Raw genomic sequence first — 17,809 nt, 5'->3', positions numbered from 1 at the left:
TCCAAACCAATCCTCTACAATCTGTTGAAGGGTTCCAAGTGGTGCTATGTGTTCGATGTCGCACGATACTGATTGAGGTGACGTAGCTGGTAGACTTGGAGATGACAGATCAGGACTGTCCACTGATGGTGATCCGATTCCTGATGTTTCAGCATCGAGGCGTGATCGCAGCGCCGCAACGTAGCTGTACCTAACAATCAGCGAACGCAGTGGGGTATCGGACATCGAGCATCTTGACCACGCACCGGTTCTTAGGTCCGCGCTTCTTCCGAGGTCGAACTTGAGTACAGTCTATGTTAAGCTCTGTGCATACGGAACATCTCGCCTTGTCTGGCAAATAGATGCACTGATTAAGTCAGCGTAGTCTAATGGAGCCCAGCAGCAACACTCACCTTGACTTTCCTAGCTCTGCACGCATCGCAGGCAGCTGTCGATCGGACCCGACCTGTGTGGTTGCCGTCATTTTGGCGAGATTTCTCCTTCTCGTTCATATTTTCCATTACCCATGCGAGCAGTCGTGCGCCATATATGGAGAATCGTCGGAAAAATCCTGCCACTCGCTACCGCCTCGTGGCGATGGGTTCGTGGATGATTCTGGCTGGGCGTTTTCCCGACAATTTTGCGGTGGTTCGTTCCCCAGAGACTAGACCGTGAGCGAGTCATGATTTGACCTAATCGGACCGAGACTTACCCACCTCCGCTTTCGCACTTGAGGTCTCTCCAGGTTCTCTCCGCAGTTTTGTAAAGGACGCTAGCCATCATGCTCATGTTATTCGATGCCGCTGCGGCGGAACATATAAGGTAGCTGTATTCCCATTTGGAAATCACGCTCGGGCGAAAGTGCTTGACGATCTCATCATCTTCTCATACTCTGACCATGGAGGGCACCAAGGATACCAAGGAAGGCGTTGAGGTGATGCACCATGAAGATATTGCTGTAAACCTCCCCCATGGCGAGGATGAGAGGCCATGGTACCAGCAGCCAGAGCTACGGAAATTGTATTTGCTCATGCCATTCCTTTTCCTCGGCTCCACAACGCTCGGCTACGATGGAAGTCTTCTGAATGGACTTCAGACGATGCCTGCGTGGCAATCTTGTACGAGTATTCCTCCCTACAAAAATTCTCTGTTAATTTCTATGTAGTCTTCAATCACCCGACTGGCTCTCATCTTGGGCTCCTCGGTGCATTTCCCGGGTTTGGCGGTTTCGCGGTGCTTCTGTTCACCCCATACATAGCCGACTACTGCGGTCGCCGTCTCGGAACAGGCATCGGTTGCTGTCTGGTTATCCTCGGTTCCGCAATCCAGGCATGTCCACAACCAAGCAACCCTGATGCCATGTTCCTTGCCGGTCGATTCATCATGGGAATGGGCAGCAATATCAGCAATGCAACATGTCCCCTTCTCATCACGGAAGTTGCACATCCAAGACATCGTGGCAGAGTTACTACGATCTACAACACTGTCTGGTATGTGGGGGCCATACTGGCTGCTTGGACGACGTTCGGCACACTCAATCACGTTGTTGGGGGTACGTAATGCCCGGGTACGAAGTCGATCTGTCTTAGACATAAACACTTCGTACCATCTCCACTTTGATGACTTAGCTGACTTCGTACCTGCGCGTCTAGACCTCTCGTGGCGCCTCCCTGTCGGCCTCCAGTGCGCTATGCCTGGTATCCAGCTCCTTGCCCTCTGGATGCTGCCTGAAAGCCCTCGATGGCTGATTGCGAAGGGAAAATATGCAAACGCAAAGAAAATCTTAACAAAGTATCACGGAAATGGGACCGAAACGGATTTCGTCAACTGGGAGTTCAGTGAGATCAGCCAGACAATTGAGCTCGAGGAATCTGTGGCGGCGAGCAGTGGCTGGTACGAACTTGTTCGGACCCCCGGAAACAGAAAGCGATGCCTTCTGATCATCTTAACTGCCATATTTAGCCAGTGTTCTGGTAATGGCCTGGTTTCGTACTATTTGGCGTCAGTCTTGAACACGATTGGCATAACAAAGTGAGTTCATATTATCGGGATCCCGCACGTCCTCAACTGACTGATGCACTTAGTCCATCGAACCAAGCAGCTATCAACGGTGGTTTGACAATCTGGTGCTGGCTCGTGTCCTTGGGCTGTGCATTCCTTGTGGATCGCGTCGGACGCCGTGTTCTCTTCCTCATCGCTGGCGTGGGCATGTTGATCGCTTTCAGCATTTGGACAGCTTGCAGTGCGGTGTATGCAAAGACTGGAGACTCAGGCGCTGGTTCAGCTGTTCTTGCCATGATCTTTTTGTTCTATGGTGGTATGTGTCTCTCGTTCACTGTTAAACCTTCTTATATTGACAAATCTAGCTGCCGGCTTTGCCTGGCCCGGATTGACAGTATCCTACACCGTCGAAATCCTGCCTTTCAAGATCCGTGCGAAGGGATTGACCCTATGCTTCGTCGGTACCAGTCTTGCCGGTATCTTCAACCAATATGTCAATCCCATCGGACTGGAGGCATTGGCCTGGAAGTTCTATCTTGTCTATATTGTGGTCCTGGTCCTGGAGTGCTTGGCCATCTATTTCTTGTACGTGGAAACACGAGGCCCAGTAAGTTTTATATCATACTAAAAATGTGGTTTGTTGCTGATCCGGTACATCAGACGCTTGAGGAAATCGCTGTGCTATTCGATGGCCCCGACGCGAATGTTGCCGGTACCACTGTGCCCATGGAGCGGAAGCGATCGATTGAAGTTTCTGACGACAAGGCTTAAGTTCGGGTAGAGTCCGAGGGTATGGGCAGGTGATTTGAGAATATGATAGAACGTGATCGACGTAGTCGTGTCGACTCCAAATCTTATCACTAATTCACAACAAATGTTAGTACCATGTTATTGCTTATTACCATGTGCATTAGTCTCATACAGACTGCATTTCACTATGAGTCTTCGACGCCACCAATAAATGCCAAAAATAAAACGCTGCAGAGTGGAAAATTCAAGTGTACGTGGTTTCTCCCGTCGTGGAGGGGGAGTATTCCTAAGGTGTAGGCTCCACAAGCTCTTGACTTACGTCAATCTCGACGATCTGTAACTGGCAAGTAGAAAATTGAATCGCGTCATTGGTATAAAACTATGTATAAGAAACGTCCTTGCAGCCCACTCTACATACCATCGTTAAGCATAGCTTGCATCATCTGCACATGTCGGTTCGCATTTGTTTCGCTCATCTCAGTTTCGTAATTCAATCCGTAGGGCCAAAAGTGCGATCCACCACAGCTGATCTTCGCGCTAGACCCATCGAAGCTCCTCAGCAGGGGCAGTGCCGTCTTCCAGCTTCCAGATGCGCACAACGAGTCGAAATTTGCTGTTTGGCCAACGCCAAGGGTGTGTGAGATCTCGTGCATTGCGGTACGCTCAGTCATGTAGGAGCGGTTGGAGCCGAATCTCATGTTGCCGGCGTAGTTGGCATCCGCGGTGGGCACGCTGGGCTCGTATTGAACGGTGATCTTCTTTGTGCATTTCGCATTGCAATATTTGCCGTAGCGGGCGATGGCGAGCTTCATAGCGGCATCGATCTTGTTGTATGCGTCTGTTTGATCCGCCGTTGGGTTGGATGCCTTTTGGATGGTGTATGTGATAGCGGCGCACGAGGCTGTGGAGGCGTAGACCAGTGCCGCGGCGAGGAGAGAGAGCTTCATGATGGGCGACAGTGTGAAATCGGGAGCGCTATTCGAACGGCGTAGGATTGAAATCAAGTATCAGACGCACCTGTTCACATTGCTTGACGATAGCGTTTGGCTTAAGCGGAGGCTGCCGTTACTTATATACCCACCCAGTCAGTAATTGGTACTCCGCATGGTTTAAATGCCCCTTGATCATTTGTGGGTAGAGCGTATCCATTCAAGACGGGATGAAGGCTCTGCCAAGCTATGAGAGGAACGACTAGCTTGTTTCCATGAGTGGGGACACGGTTCTTCGCCATGAAGAGTAACCTGAAACTCGCGCGTTGCAGCTTGCGGAAAGCAACAATCTCGACAAAGTATCACTGCCGGGGTCTGCATTGAATCTTGTTTCGACCATTGTTTATCGTATATTGCCTTGGCACGTTATCCTAGCGAATAAGCATGAAACACCCAGTGCACTTTCACCACCTGGTAGCGGAGTCTGTACTATCGTAGGCCTACTTCCGAGAATGAACGGAAGACCTAGATAAGCAATTTCTCCTCTACACATTGTCAGATAGCCTGTCCAATCGCTTATGAACGGGCATCGTTATAATTCAAAGCGTCCAACCCACCTTCCTCAATGCTCCATCTCTACTGATAGCACCGTCACAGAGAATCGGCTATCGGCCTACATAAGCTTTGGCTAGCAGAGAATGCATCTGGCTCATAATGCCCATCACTCTGGAGTATTCAATACTTCAGCTATAGCACACGCGAGAAGGCAGTCTATACTTGTTCGAAGCCCCTGCCTTTGGCGAGCAACGCGATTGGGCGTCCGGGTACGCAGGTTTCAGCATGAATGCGCATACTTGATCACGGCGTAAGCTTCGCCTGGTGTCCTACAACACCTGCCAGTAGGACATCTTGATGGCTTCTCAGTTTTCAATAAGACAGTCCTCTCAAGTTGCAAAAGTGGCGACTTCATTTCAGGGTTACCGGAGAATTTGGAGGTTTTCGGTTGCAGTTCACCCGATGCCCACCGGATCTTCTACTCCAGAGTGCGGGGCCCCACGATGCTAAACCTACGCGTCAACAGTAGTTGACAATTAATCCGTGTTATAGAATACATCACGGGCGCCGAGCAGTTGCGTGTACAGACGGCATCCAGTCCGGGTCTCCAAGCCATCCCCTGTCGTGAGACGATACAATATGCAGATCTCACCACTGCTAAGCCTTCTCTTGCCCCTTGCGGTTGCCTCGGCACTGCCCGGACGATTCCAGGCTTCATCTTCGACGTCTTCAGGTTCCAAAGCTATACCGACGATATGGGTGGCAGGCGATTCGACGACTGCACCGGATGGAGGCCACAATGGAACTGAAGGATGGGGGCAGTACCTCAAATACTCATTTGGTGACAGTGCTTTTATCAACAACTCTGCGTACGCGGGCCGCTCAGCGCGTTCATTTACACGCGAAGGGCGCTTTGAACGCATAGCTGCTGCGATGAAGCCAGGAGATTTCGTTGTCATCGAATTTGGAATCAATGATGGAGGTACACCTCTCAATGGTTCCACGAGCACCACGGGTGACAAGGGAAGAGCGGACTGCCCTGGTGCAGGAAATGAGACTTGCACTGTAATATTCAAGTACGCAATGTCGAGATGGACTAGATTGTGATCAGCAAACTGACAGCAGCCAGCAATGTCACCGAGACCGTGCAAACGTTCCCAACCTATATCGAAGCTGCGGCTAGAAAGTTTTTATCTCTGGGAGCAGCCAGCGTCATCATCTCCGAGCAGCTTCCTAATAACGTCTGGGAGACTGGATCATACTCGTACAAGCCATCGCTCTTTTCATACTACGATCTGTATGTTCTCTTCTCGAAGAATGTCAAAATATACACTAACTTCTGAAGATTGGTCGCAGAAAGACTTGGAGGACCTTCCGGTAAGGCGTATCTTGTACAACATGGGAGCTACGCGGCGCAGGCCCAAAAGCTGCTAGGAGCGGAAGTCGTCAATGCCAATTATCCGATGGATCATACTCATACCGCGCCGTTCCTTGCTGATGTGGTACGTATCATCGAGAAGTCGCGCTTGAAGAATGCCACTGAGAACTATACAGCATAGCCAGGCTTTTGTACTGGGACTGAAATGCGGAACAAGCCCACTTGCCAATCTCATCGTAAACGCTACAGCTCGTATCGAAGCGTTGCGCGGGCCATGCCTACCAGCAAACAGCACGCTTCCCATATAGATGAAACTAGACATATCTGATAGAGTTTTAAAAAAAAAGTCAGATGTGTTCATTAGGCGTGCACGAGGTGATACGTTTTGTTGTTCAGGAGGCTAGTGCTTACGATTTCTTACATGGCCCAAGCCTCACAAACCCCCGACCTCACATCTTCCACCTCCATAAAATTTACTCTTATGCGATCAGTCGTTTTATTGCAAGGTCTTTTCGCCGTATTTTAGTCGACCGGCCGATATGCTTGCGGTGCTCTTTCGCGTAGGCCTCCAGGGTGTCCTCTACTACGGCGCCTTCAGTCGCTTCACACACGGAAAATATACTCCAGCTTTCCATCAATATCAGGTCGACCGAGCACCAAACACCGAATACACGCAGTTCATTCCTGTCTTTGATGTCGCTCTCGGCGCGCTGCTCTTTTCTCCGCGGGCGCGACCGTGGGCTGCTCTATTCTTCGCTCTTGCTCAGGGCGGCGGGATAGTCAAGTTAGTGCAGGAAGGAAAGAATGTTACCCCAGATATTGGACTTTTCACGGTCGCGATGGTTGTGTTCTTGACTTCCTGGCTTGGAGATCGGTGGAAGCGTTGGATGCATTAGGAACGATCAGGCTCGGATGGAGGTATGATGCGCTACGGAGTTGTTAGGCGACATCTCTTTAGTGGTCGGGACTACGATATGCCCACGCCATTATCTCTAGGGATGATCAGGAACGTTGAATTATTGATGTGCAGAAAGAGACGGGATGATCGAATGGTGAAAGGCGGCCGCGACCCGTTGAACGCTATATTTCACACTATAACATATATAGAAAAGCCTCCTTCGCTCTTCGCGTGCACCTTCTACTTTACGCCTTTGCCACCTCTCTGCGCTCCTCCTTGCCTTTCTTATTGTCCAGCCTATCTAGGCACTTGTTGTTCTTCATATGATTATCCGCAATCTTCATCTCTAATCGGTAATGTCGTGATAGGGACCAAGAATAGGTCCTTGGCGGTTAGAAGATGGTATAGTACTTCGTCTTCTGGTGTGTCGCTCAGTTGCGTAGAACACGGTAATAACATTAGCAATTTGTGATTGACTCTTCCACAACGCTCGCACTGGACGGAGAGCGCACCGCACGAAGCTATAATCAACATATACATGGGTTTTCGACAACTGCGCAGGCGTTGGTATGATAATATAGATACAATAGATGAAGAAGATGCCGTTATAGATGTATATACCCAACTGTGCCCTATGGGTATCATGATGAACGCTTGCTGAGACACTACCCAAGAAATGAGCGTAGAACGCCGACGCAACTTTTGAAATCGACTGTTCACATACCCGTACCTGCACTCATCGTGCACTTCCATGAGCATCAAACGAACGATTTTCCTACGCAACATTTCCAGCATGACCCGTACGTCCAAGGTACGAGTTCCCCTGTACCTCGTGGCTCCTCCTCGGCACATGGTTCTCGTAGCCAGGGTGTATATCTCCTGATATCGTCCTCTCCATACCATCATACCGTTCCGAGCGCCTGTCAGTCGACTGACTCGTAACTCTAACCGCCTCTTGGACCGCCTCTTGAGTCGCAATAGCCGCCACATTCGGCCTCTCTACCTGCTCCTTGCTCTCTGGATCATCGGGTGGGTGGAACAGCGCTGCCTCGTGGTCGTCGAAGTCCTGTCCAGGGTTCACAGTCTGATACTCCACGCTCTTCACGATCCTATACATGCCCCACGCCAAAAGCGTGCCCATCAGCGGGCCGAACCAATAGATGTAGTGGTACCCTGGGAACTCATGCGTGACGACGCATGGGCCAAATGACCTGGTGGGATTCAAGGAGCCGCCTGTGAAGTAGACACCGACGAGTTCGGCGACGAAGAGCGCAAGGCCAATACCGACAGGGGCGAGGAATGTGGATTTGTGCTTCTCGGCAGCGAGCATAAAGATAGTGAAGACCAGGAGAGAGGTAAGGAACATCTCGAGAAAGACGCCTTGCGTGATAGAAGTGCCGGAGCCGAGCGTCGTGCCGACGTTCAAGGGGCCGGGGAGGAGGGCGGAGATGACGGCTGCGGCACAAATGCCGGCGAGCATTTGGGAGATGAAGCAGAGAATAGCGCGGGTTACGGTGAGGGCGCCCACCATGTAGAGACCTAGTGTTACCTGGGAGGAGCCATTAGTATATGGCATCGTTGCAGCTGGTTGTGACCTACGGCAGGATTGAACAGCCCTCCACTGACTCTGAAGAAGACCCATACATTAACCATCAAGCTGAACCCAAAGATCAAGCTGATATATAGCAGCACACTTGTATTTGGCACCTGAGTGATACTGTTGTTCTGCTGCCCAGCGGTCGCAGCATTGTCAGCAGAAGCCGCCGAGTTGGCAACCTGTGTGCCTCCGAATGCAAAGAACAGGAACATGAAGGTCCCTGCAAATTCGGCCGCAGCGGCTACCAACTCGTTGCGCCATTTGTTGGATATGCCCCATCGTGAAGCCGTCTTCTGGGCTTCGCTGGGATCGTTCGTTCGTTTGTGCCTCGCGTTCGGAATGTGACCGTTTGCACGCCGGGGCGGCCCGTCCTTCTTGTGCAGTGGGAGAAGATTGCGAGCCATCGAGGATAGGCTTCGCCAATGTAGCGGTACGCGGAATGCAGGAAGAGAGAGCTAGCCGCTCAGGTACCAGTGCGCTTCTTTGCAAGTTGATGGAGGAGGCAGAAGCAAGCTACAAAACTTGGAATGGGCAGAGATAGCCCACGCTATGAAGTAGTGGACGTTGGAACTAGAGCTACGATGCATCCGCCGACGAAGGTGGCGTTAATGGAGCGAAAAGCAGGCGGGCAGCTTACGGGCCGCATTCGTCGACGCAAGCCATTCGTAAGGTTACCGCACCAGCTTTTCACAAGCCAACAATGACCTCACCACTGATCGCCCAGCTGGGGCCCAGTCGTGGCATACGCGTCTGGCGGTTCGCGGCGTCCCATCAGCCGCGCAGAGCTCCACATGGTGAAAAGTCCATGGAGAAGGCCGGTCTGACGTTTGTGGAGATGGGCACTGGTGCGGTAAAAACGAAATGTGAGTGGTGAAAAGGGATGATCAGCAGGCTCACTGTTGTAGCTCGATCGGCACAGGGAGCAATTAAGGTTATCGATACGCGAGACGACGCGAGGTGACGTCACGACCCGCAGGTAGCGTGAAGAAAGCGTGTCTCATCAATCAATCGATGCCGCGGCGGGATGCGGATATAATGCAGCTGGTCCGCCTTGAAGTCTGGAAGCCCTGTCGAATCGAGGGGGCGAGAGCATTGCGCGGCGCGCTTCTTCCTCCGCGGGTGCGCTGACAATGGCACAACACCTCAATATTACTGGCACAAAATCTGTGGTGAGGAAACGGGTTGCTCCGTCAGCCTTAGGTCGTTCTCATGCACCCTCTTCTCAGAACACACTAATATTCTCCGGTATACCAAGAGCATGCAGTTTTAAGAATGCTGCAACGCTCGGGGTGCTTGTCCACCACCGCGATGAGACGGTCTGGTAGACTTCGAAGCACGCCCTCGACTTACGCACTCTCACCGCCCACAGAGACAAATACGCATATCTCCACCCCGCAGTAAACTCTTCCTCACTTCACCCAAACGCGCTTCCGTTTTGTGTACCACGAACCACGCCATACAGTGTGCAACCAGTATCGCGAAGGCGAAGACGAAAATGATGAAGGCGAGGACCAAAACGATAGTCTGCACAAGCGAAAAAGACCATCCTCTCCGTGTTGTACCAGAGAGAGAGTTATGTGCGGATTCAGTTGGCGGATCTGGCACTTCCACCTTCGGTTGTCCAGTAGTCTGCGGTTGTCGGGGAGGACGAGGAGAACGCATTGTAGGCAGCGTAGGTGCATTGTACGAAGGCGGATCGGGGACGGGTAGATGGCCTATAGTCACGACTTCATCCTTCTCCTCCCCGTCGGACGGTACTGGAGACATCCACCTCCTTTCCCTTTCTTTTCCCTTTCCTTTACCCTTCGTATCATCTTCTCTTTCTTCTACCCGTGGCAAGGCAAGGTACGGCCCTCTCACCGACCACGCTCTCATTGGAAACGGTGGCTCCCATGGCCTTCTGCTCTCTCTCCTTTCGTATCCGCTCGTTGTCGCTGCCCGCCCGGGACGCGGATTTGAAGGGCCTTCGGAAACGGTGTCGGATGCTGCGCCATCGAAACTTGCGTTTCGCCTCTTGTGTGCTAGTCGCTGTTGGGTTGGTAGGTTTCGAGGTTCGTCGTTCGGATCGGTGGGTGGGAGGGACGAATGGAAGCGCTGGTATTGCACGAGGAAGATGGGCAATATAACAAGGACCGCGGATGAGAGAAGGACGATAAACATTCGGAGTGGGAAATGGAGGCGGCTTCGACGGGTCTAGGATCGCCAGCGTTGCGGTTATCGTCGGTGTGGATCTGTAGGAATATGATGTGTAATATGGGTTCATGGGCGCACGAAGAGGACATGGGCGGGCTCGACCGGCTAGGAGGTTGTGCCGTGGTTGCTCCTTTCATCACCACCGAGGGCACGCCGCTCTCCTTCCACAAACAAATCGCCGACCCAACCCATAGTATGCCGCTTCGCATCCACGACGCGCCTGTATTCCAGCAACAAGCGATACGTATAGATCAAGATATCGTCTCTTCTAAGGACTTGATGTGCCCACTGCTGGCCTGCTTCGGCGATTCTTTGGGCTTGCGCATCGTGTCCATTGCCGCTGCCTGATTGTACCTCTTGCACATCGACCGACCTCCTGCCATGCTTCTCATGATCTTCTTCACCGCCGTCGACCTTTTCGGCCTCCTCGTCCCAATGCGGTGTCTGAAAGTGATGCTCATGCTTCTCAAGTTCGACATGAGCGTGTGCGAACGTTTGAGGTGAGGATGGGACACCAGTGCCGAGGAAGTACTCCATAATACCATACAGGTCGACAAAGGTATTATCCAATGGCACGAAATGTAGCCAAGGAACAAGCCGAGCATCGAACCACTGCTTATATACGCTGGCTCTAAGGACTACTCTGCCCTCGACAAGACGTTGCACAAACTCTCCGCCGTCATCGCCAGCGGTACCGTCGAGTACCGCAGCGTACTTGTATTGACCTTTCACATCGCCTGGTTCTTCCTTCACGGAGAAAAATTCGTCGGTATACGGGCAAGTGCCGTCCTCACCAGGCTCATCGCACTGCAAGTCAGTGAAGCCTACGTCCGCCCATCCACTCACCCACTCCGCCATTCTCGCACCTTTTTGTGTATCCAAATGATACGCGTTTGCGGGCAATAGTCGGAAGTTGCCCGCATACCCAAGCCCTACGGCCGTTTCATTCCCAACATGCAACATGGCCTCTGCTATCTCGACGTGCGTCGCGTTGAGCATGCTCGCAAACCTATGCCGATGCATACGCCGCCAGCTCAATTTCGAAAATGTGCCTCCTGAGGCGCTCCCACGCCAGTGAAGCTTCGTTTCTGTTTCGTTCCATGGAAGCCGGGAAGCCGTAGTGGAGGTATTGAACGATGAGAAAGTGGGAAGCAAGATTTCGTTCGATCCGGATATCTTCGAAGCCGAGAACAGTGGGAAAAGCTTCTGAGTCACGCTCATTGACTTGGGCGCGACGAAATTCCCATACAGACCTTGCAATTCTGGTCTCTCGCATATATCGCTAGCCACCGTCCAGTTCGCCACATAACCCTCTGATGAATTTGCTGGTAATTTGAGGGGCAGCAGCGCGGCAACACTGTGCTCAACCTTCGTGTGTCCCTCAGGTTGCCAAATATCTGCCATAAGGTCTCCTTGCGCCGTTGCCGAATTCGGAGGGCACGCAGGCTTTACTAGAGACCACAGTGGCCGTAGACCAAGATAAGGCCTGCCAGCTTTATGGTGCATGCGATCGTCGAGCCATTCGGGATCGAAAGTACCCTCTTCTATACCGTCGTCTTCCAGTGCAGTGAAAGTACCCACGACGTCCTGCGGAGGAGGCATGAACGTCCTCGCGAACTCTACCGCCGTTTCCATCGTCTCCCACGGTACTAGCATAGCAATCTCATCGTTGACATTGAGCGGAAGGTTTATATCAGGCACCTCCACACCCTCCTTCCTCAGCTCCTCAAGCATAGCCATCAGGCCGTTCACTCGCTCATAGGACCCCTTCACATCGGAGTCAACGACTCCCCCGCGCACTGTAACCTTGGGACCGAAGCCACGTACACTGCGCTGCACATCGTTTACAGGTATTCCCCAAAACGGACCTAAATCGTGGTATATCTGGTCGAAGAAGGTTTCAGGTACCAGCGCATCTTTTGCCTTCGCATAAGCAAACCATTTGTCAAAGCCTGGGGGCGGATGTCGGCTTCTCTTCTCTCTGTATCGATGTGCTGCGTCTGACAGTTTCGTGGGGTTGGACGCTACGAGCATGGCGAGGTGCGACTCTGCTACGCGCATCAACTTCGTGATTGCATGTGCACTGCTTCCACCAGGTCCCTTTGCTACATTACCACTATTGTCCCCCGCAACTGGTCTGGGGGCTGTGTGATTCCATCCCCAGCCCGCCACCACGCGCGGAAAATAGCCATCAGCGCGCCCCCACGTCACGGTGTGCACGACGAGTAGACATAGTAGCACTGAGGGCAGAGTGAGCATCTGCACCCGACGCCATGATGGACGCGCCAGAGCCATGGCTGGTGTGTTGCGCATGGCGGACGCAGAGTTTCGGGGTGTGGTGATGAGATTTAGCCGGTTAGGGCATTGTGGTGGGGAGTTTCGGACGTGGTCGGTGTAGACGCGTGCGAAAGGGCAGAAATTGGAAACCGAAGGGAAGGAGCTGGAATGAAGAGATTAGGACAGTGGATGAGATGGAGCGCAAGTACAGTAGGACTTCTTCATGATGTCGAGACATGAGATGTTTTGGGAAGATAGATGAATGATGATCTTGAATGTGAACATAGATTGCTTGTGCATAGCGGCAAATCGTAGACGCTTGGCAAATATGGGGATATAAAATTTCCGAGCTGGGGTATACAAGTATGTAGTAGAGAAGAACGGTGAAGAGTAGATATGCGACCCTCCACTACCGGCCCAATATGGTACTTGGACGCATCGGACACGCCATGCATGGGCGGGGAAAATCTAAGCTTTGGTGCCGTGAGGGCAGATGCACGCTTTTGAAAGCTCAATACTCGTTGTCTTAGCTCTCCATCTCTTCGCCTTCCTCGCCTTCACCTTCCTCGTAACCCTCTTCATGTTCTTCGCCCTCGGCACCCTCATACCCTTCTCCGTCTTCATCTTCGCTGTCTGAACCACTGCCCTCGGATTCGCCCTCGCTGCCTGGGTCGTAGTCCTCCTCGTCTTCGTCCTCTTCATCCTCCATATTTTGAAGCTGCTGCTCCGCTCTCTGGAGTTCCGTCAAGCCATCATCCGGCTCAGCAGCAGCACCATTCGTGCCATTATCCTTCTTTTCAGCGGGAGGGTTCACGTTGAGCTTCTGCGCTCTTCTTGTCGCCGCCATACTAGCATCTTGCAGACCGTGCTTCTGCACGTATTCGTTGATACCGTTGTAGTCAGCCTGGTCGATCATGCCAAACTCAATGTCGCCTGTTTGGGTGGTGATGACGAGATTAAAGGTGTTGCGGAGGACGTTTGTGTAGGAGACGGAGGTGACGGACGCGAAATCGAAGAAGGCGAGGGGTTTTTTGAAGCCCCATACGATGCCGGCTGACGTGAAGAACATGTAGCCTGTGTGAATTAGCGTGCTTTGAGAGCAACAACGTTGATAGAAGCACACCTTCTTTGCTGCCCCTATGACCCTTGACGTGGTATGCCTTCTCGCCCTTGCGATGGCTTTGCGGGATTGCGCTCTCAAACTGGTCTGCGTCAGGGAAGATTACCATCTTGCCAGTGCTGGCTTGTATCAAGCAGTGGTGTATAGCCTCTGCCATTGGGGAGGGCCCGGGGTCTTCGCCCTCGACGATGTTTTTGCCCGTCGCTTCCTCGAAGGTCCATACTATTGGCTCTGGTGGGGAGCTCTTTAGATGGTCGGGGACCGGGTTCACGCCATCGCCATGCACGGGCAATACGATAAAGTTGTGTTGCCGCTTCGCTTTCTCGGGCACCGGTAAGCAAAATACTTGGTCTATAGTCGCGTCAGCTCAGCACAGACTGTTCCTACGTGAAGCGTACCAACGTCTCTCCAGGGAATGCTAAATTCGACGCTACCATCCGCGCCTACCGCTCGTACGCCACCGTCCCTCTTGTCAACCAACTCCAAGGTGAATTTCTTCCTCTGGGGAAGGGAAAAGCTGACTCCGGGGTATTGTCGCCATGCCTTTGTCGCCGCGCTTGTAAGACTCGATGCTACCCCAGAGCCGTTCTGCGCTCCATTACTGTCCTCAAGCTTGCGCTTCTTTGCCGATGGCTCGTTCGAGGGCTGCGATGCCTGTCCGAGTATATACGCCGATATGTCGCGAAAAAGGGTGGTTTGTGTGGGGTTCTGATCTGCGACAGCTGTTTAGCTATTGTGGTGGGAAGGTGCAACGTGCGCTGCAGCGTACCAATCGCAGCATGCACACGCTTGCGCAATTCGTGATTGCCTGCAAAGGCAAGATCTATTTCCTGGGGATGTGCGCCGGCCATGATTGTGATCACCGTTCGCTGAAGGATGGCGCTGTGGTGTTGATGGAAGTTTGGTGTCGCAGTTGCGGCGACGCGGCGCGACCCGTGTTCGGCGCGCGTCTAATTAGGAGGAACGACTGATGTCACTCTTGCTTGAGACACCTGACAGACGCCGTTATCGAACTTCCCCCAACGTCTCGAGCTTTCTTCGCTTTCAATGAATCCGAAATGAAGCATGAGGTGCATTGTCGACGATTTGTTGCATTGCGCTTCTCTACTACCATGATCGAAAGGCGAACACGGACGTCGCGACACCGCACCGTTGGTGCCTAGAAAGTATCTCGCAAATTATCATACAGCTCGGTTGACGCGGCTTCCAACAACAAAATACGACGGCTATTATGAACACCTCAAGTACTTGCTGTCACAACAGCATATCCTGTTGCACCTTGCCACTGGGCCTCCTGCAGCGCCTCCCTAGACCCGGCGTATCTTAACCTCCTACTTGCTATCAAACCTTCCCGCTCTTATGGCATTGAAGCGATCTATGCCAGTTCTTCTTCACCCAGGCGCCCGGAAATGACTATTCCTTCAGCATTCGTGGGGGTGTGGGACGCGTCAGATCAACTCACCATCAAGAGTCTCGCAAGGTCCGTTCCAAACGCCTGCCTGTCACCCAACCAGCTTTCAGCCGAGACAAACCTTTCATGCCTTGAAACCTAGTGAGGTCTTCTGTAGGGCTGCCTCGGAATGTCCTTTGGCACGTTTGAGACGTCCACTGATCCATGGATAGGGTCTATGCACGTGACTTATGAAACTTCTCTCGGTACCTCTGCAGTTCTATCGATGCGCTGAACTGTCCGATGAATCAAGGGACGCCTTCAGAACGAGGTCAAGGCTGACTCTGACATTACTGGCAGCTCATATTGCGACTTACTCTTCGAAAAGCGAGCATTGCATGGTCAGTGCGCGTAACGAACCTCATACACCACCCGTCTCGCATCGCAAGGCTGACCACTCTCGTTGCGCAATGACCCCCATCGCATTGTCGAGCCATCTCGAAAGGCCAAATATCAATCATGACTTTAAAGCGTGGAACAGATTGGCACCATGCCGGTAACACAGCATTAAAAGCCGGGTGCTGGTCTTCCTTGCCGGTACCAGTCCAAGCCTTCCCTCACCGCCAAACGTGTTCGAGGATGACAGTTGCGGAGCAATATCCACGCATGTTGTGCGATGCTATTCCTTGACCGCTGTCGATGCCAACTTCAATTGTGAATATCAATCCGACTCGTGTGCCACCTAGCTTCAACAGGCGTGTTTCTTCCCACCATTTTCTTTCCTTATCCGTGTCACGGTAGCTCTACTTCCTACTTCAACTCCACTTTGCTTCTATTTTCGTGGGCGGATGTAAACTCTATTCATCTTATTTTCTAATTGTGAGCTGCCAGCCGACCTGACATCCCGCCGGATCTTCCACGGACGCCTCAGCGCCTGACAGAGAAAGAGTAGGATCAGCAAGATGAAGATACCCGAATTCAAGATACCCTCGGTGCTGGGAAAGGTGTCAGCCAAGTTCGTCAAGAAGCCTATCTTCAACCAGCCGGTCCACACGGAGACGCGGTACCATGTTACTCGAATGCTCTACACTGTCCTCCTCTCACTGCTCATCATGATCGCGGCCTCCATTATTGGACTTAAAGCGATGACCGTCAACTTTACCGAGGACAACCGCGACACGGGCTTCGAATTCGAGACCGAAGACCCCAATGACTCAGTGATACTGGCCGCCCTCCCAAGGATGCTGTACACCGCGCCTGCAAAATTAGCCCTAGTCGCAGGTGCGATTTCCATCTTCGTCGGCGCCACTCATCTCGCTTTTGTTATCATGGACTGGAAAGCAGGCAAGAAGGTAGACACACCCTCTCCTCCCTCACAGGCCATCATACTGACATAGTGAAAGACCCAAGCCTACGCTTTCCGCCGCAACATGATGTTCCTTCATTTCGGAAACACCGTCCTCATTCTCTTTGCCCTCATCTCCACCTTCGTGACGCACAAGTCCACCAGCCACGTCAAAGTAAAGTACATCACCAACAAGGCTGAGCGGCCGTCCGCCGCAGACGGCATGCGCTACAATATCGGAACCTTTGACCTGGAGACCTGGTCCTGCGAGTGGAAAACTATCCCCGGCGCCGAGATGGTGTGGGATGACTATGCTGCTCAATGTCACATCGAGGTCGCCGGCCGCAGTATGATGATCCTCTTCTTGATCGTGGGAATTGGACTTGCAGGCTTGAGTATCTGGGGTATGATAGGGCGACGGGACTCGAGCGGCGAGCGCATCAAGACGGAGCAGGTTGAGTTGGAGATGGATAAGATGAACGCCGTATAACTTTCAGCCTTTCCATTGGCATCCGACTGTCGGCACTTTCCCTCTTCATGTTCGCCTTCGGGCCATTTGCTTTTCTTTCGGCATCTTGTATTCTTCCTTCACCTTCATCTTTGCTGCGAAGCGATCATAGCGATGATACCCCACTCTCGTTACCGCTAGGCTAGACTATAGACGCGCTCGTGGGGCTGGCTTCAAGGGTTTTGTCTTAGTCGGGGTGAATGCCAACGGGTGCATTATTCTAGATAGGAGATAGCGTCCAAGTGTTGGAGCTGTCATTTGACTTCGGTTCGGCTTGGAGTTGTATTACTGTATCAAGTGGAGGCCGGGAGCGGGGCGTTGGGGTTAAGCAGCTGTAATGGATTTTGGTTGGCTGGATTAGGTTACTGTAATTAATGCGTCATTGATTAAGCAAATCATTGGTCTCCACCATCGCGATCGAGCTGTTTTGTTCGAAGTGATGTGTGTATGCTGTGGACTTGGCGGTAGGATGTGAAGCTAGGAACGCGCGTCGCCAGTAAAGGTGCATGCGTTAGCCATAAGTCCATCACGGAGACACAAGCCAGTGTTTTTCAGGCGACTGTGATAATCTACACGATCCACGCTTAGGCCATGAGCTCGCTAAGAAGAATGTTGAAGGCCTGGATCACATGGATGCATGGATGACTCAGAACCGCGCAATGGAGAGAGTGACCTTAAAGACTTTCGTGGGCGTATTGTCTCGTTGTCACCCTTCATGAATCTCTAGTACAAGCCATATCAGCAGTAAGATTCAGCGCGAAAACCATGGATTCTGATGCATACGGAGACTAAGTGTAAGGAGGTCTGAATAGCAAGATTGAAGGGCGCCGAGGTGGGCGGAAAGGTTTGGAAGGAGGCGGCAAGTGTTGGGGATTATTGTCACGTACAA

At 52.2% G+C, this 17,809-nt stretch overlaps 7 protein-coding genes across 7 annotated transcripts; 3 read left to right on the top strand and 4 right to left on the bottom strand.

Annotated features, from left to right (window-relative positions):
• Positions 1-877: 877 nt before the first annotated feature.
• Positions 878-2,751, top strand: N0V89_002289 (uncharacterized protein; the record flags this gene model as incomplete). The annotated part of the gene is made up of 6 exons (XM_056211099.1): positions 878-1,097; positions 1,145-1,531; positions 1,632-2,010; positions 2,064-2,296; positions 2,346-2,587; positions 2,641-2,751. 6 exons carry the CDS (start codon positions 878-880, stop codon positions 2,749-2,751), a joined length of 1,572 nt encoding a protein of 523 aa, XP_056074572.1.
• Positions 2,752-3,140: 389 nt separating this feature from the next.
• N0V89_002288 (uncharacterized protein) lies at positions 3,141-3,677 on the bottom strand (the record flags this gene model as incomplete). Its single annotated transcript, XM_056211098.1, has 1 exon — positions 3,141-3,677. One exon carries the CDS (start codon positions 3,675-3,677, stop codon positions 3,141-3,143), a length of 537 nt encoding a protein of 178 aa, XP_056074571.1.
• A 1,176-nt stretch (positions 3,678-4,853) lies between these two features.
• N0V89_002287 (uncharacterized protein) lies at positions 4,854-5,773 on the top strand (the record flags this gene model as incomplete). The annotated part of the gene is made up of 3 exons (XM_056211097.1): positions 4,854-5,290; positions 5,344-5,511; positions 5,560-5,773. The coding sequence occupies 3 exons, from the start codon at positions 4,854-4,856 to the stop codon at positions 5,771-5,773; spliced, it is 819 nt and encodes a 272-aa protein (XP_056074570.1).
• A 1,492-nt stretch (positions 5,774-7,265) lies between these two features.
• Positions 7,266-8,491, bottom strand: AQY1_2 (Aquaporin-1; the record flags this gene model as incomplete). Its single annotated transcript, XM_056211096.1, has 2 exons — positions 7,266-8,039; positions 8,090-8,491. 2 exons carry the CDS (start codon positions 8,489-8,491, stop codon positions 7,266-7,268), a joined length of 1,176 nt encoding a protein of 391 aa, XP_056074569.1.
• Positions 8,492-10,385: 1,894 nt separating this feature from the next.
• Positions 10,386-12,555, bottom strand: N0V89_002285 (uncharacterized protein; the record flags this gene model as incomplete). Its single annotated transcript, XM_056211095.1, has 2 exons — positions 10,386-12,417; positions 12,551-12,555. The coding sequence occupies 2 exons, from the start codon at positions 12,553-12,555 to the stop codon at positions 10,386-10,388; spliced, it is 2,037 nt and encodes a 678-aa protein (XP_056074568.1).
• A 528-nt stretch (positions 12,556-13,083) lies between these two features.
• N0V89_002284 (uncharacterized protein) lies at positions 13,084-14,528 on the bottom strand (the record flags this gene model as incomplete). Its single annotated transcript, XM_056211094.1, has 4 exons — positions 13,084-13,631; positions 13,681-14,028; positions 14,076-14,390; positions 14,447-14,528. 4 exons carry the CDS (start codon positions 14,526-14,528, stop codon positions 13,084-13,086), a joined length of 1,293 nt encoding a protein of 430 aa, XP_056074567.1.
• A 1,501-nt stretch (positions 14,529-16,029) lies between these two features.
• N0V89_002283 (uncharacterized protein) lies at positions 16,030-16,902 on the top strand (the record flags this gene model as incomplete). The annotated part of the gene is made up of 2 exons (XM_056211093.1): positions 16,030-16,419; positions 16,471-16,902. 2 exons carry the CDS (start codon positions 16,030-16,032, stop codon positions 16,900-16,902), a joined length of 822 nt encoding a protein of 273 aa, XP_056074566.1.
• Between the last annotated feature and the right edge of the window lie 907 nt (positions 16,903-17,809).

Source organism: Didymosphaeria variabile, assembly GCF_027946475.1.
Source record: "Didymosphaeria variabile strain IMI 356815 chromosome Unknown scaffold_2, whole genome shotgun sequence".
Classification (NCBI taxonomy): domain Eukaryota; kingdom Fungi; phylum Ascomycota; class Dothideomycetes; order Pleosporales; family Didymosphaeriaceae; genus Didymosphaeria; species Didymosphaeria variabile.
This window is presented reverse-complemented; position numbering and strand designations above follow the sequence as displayed.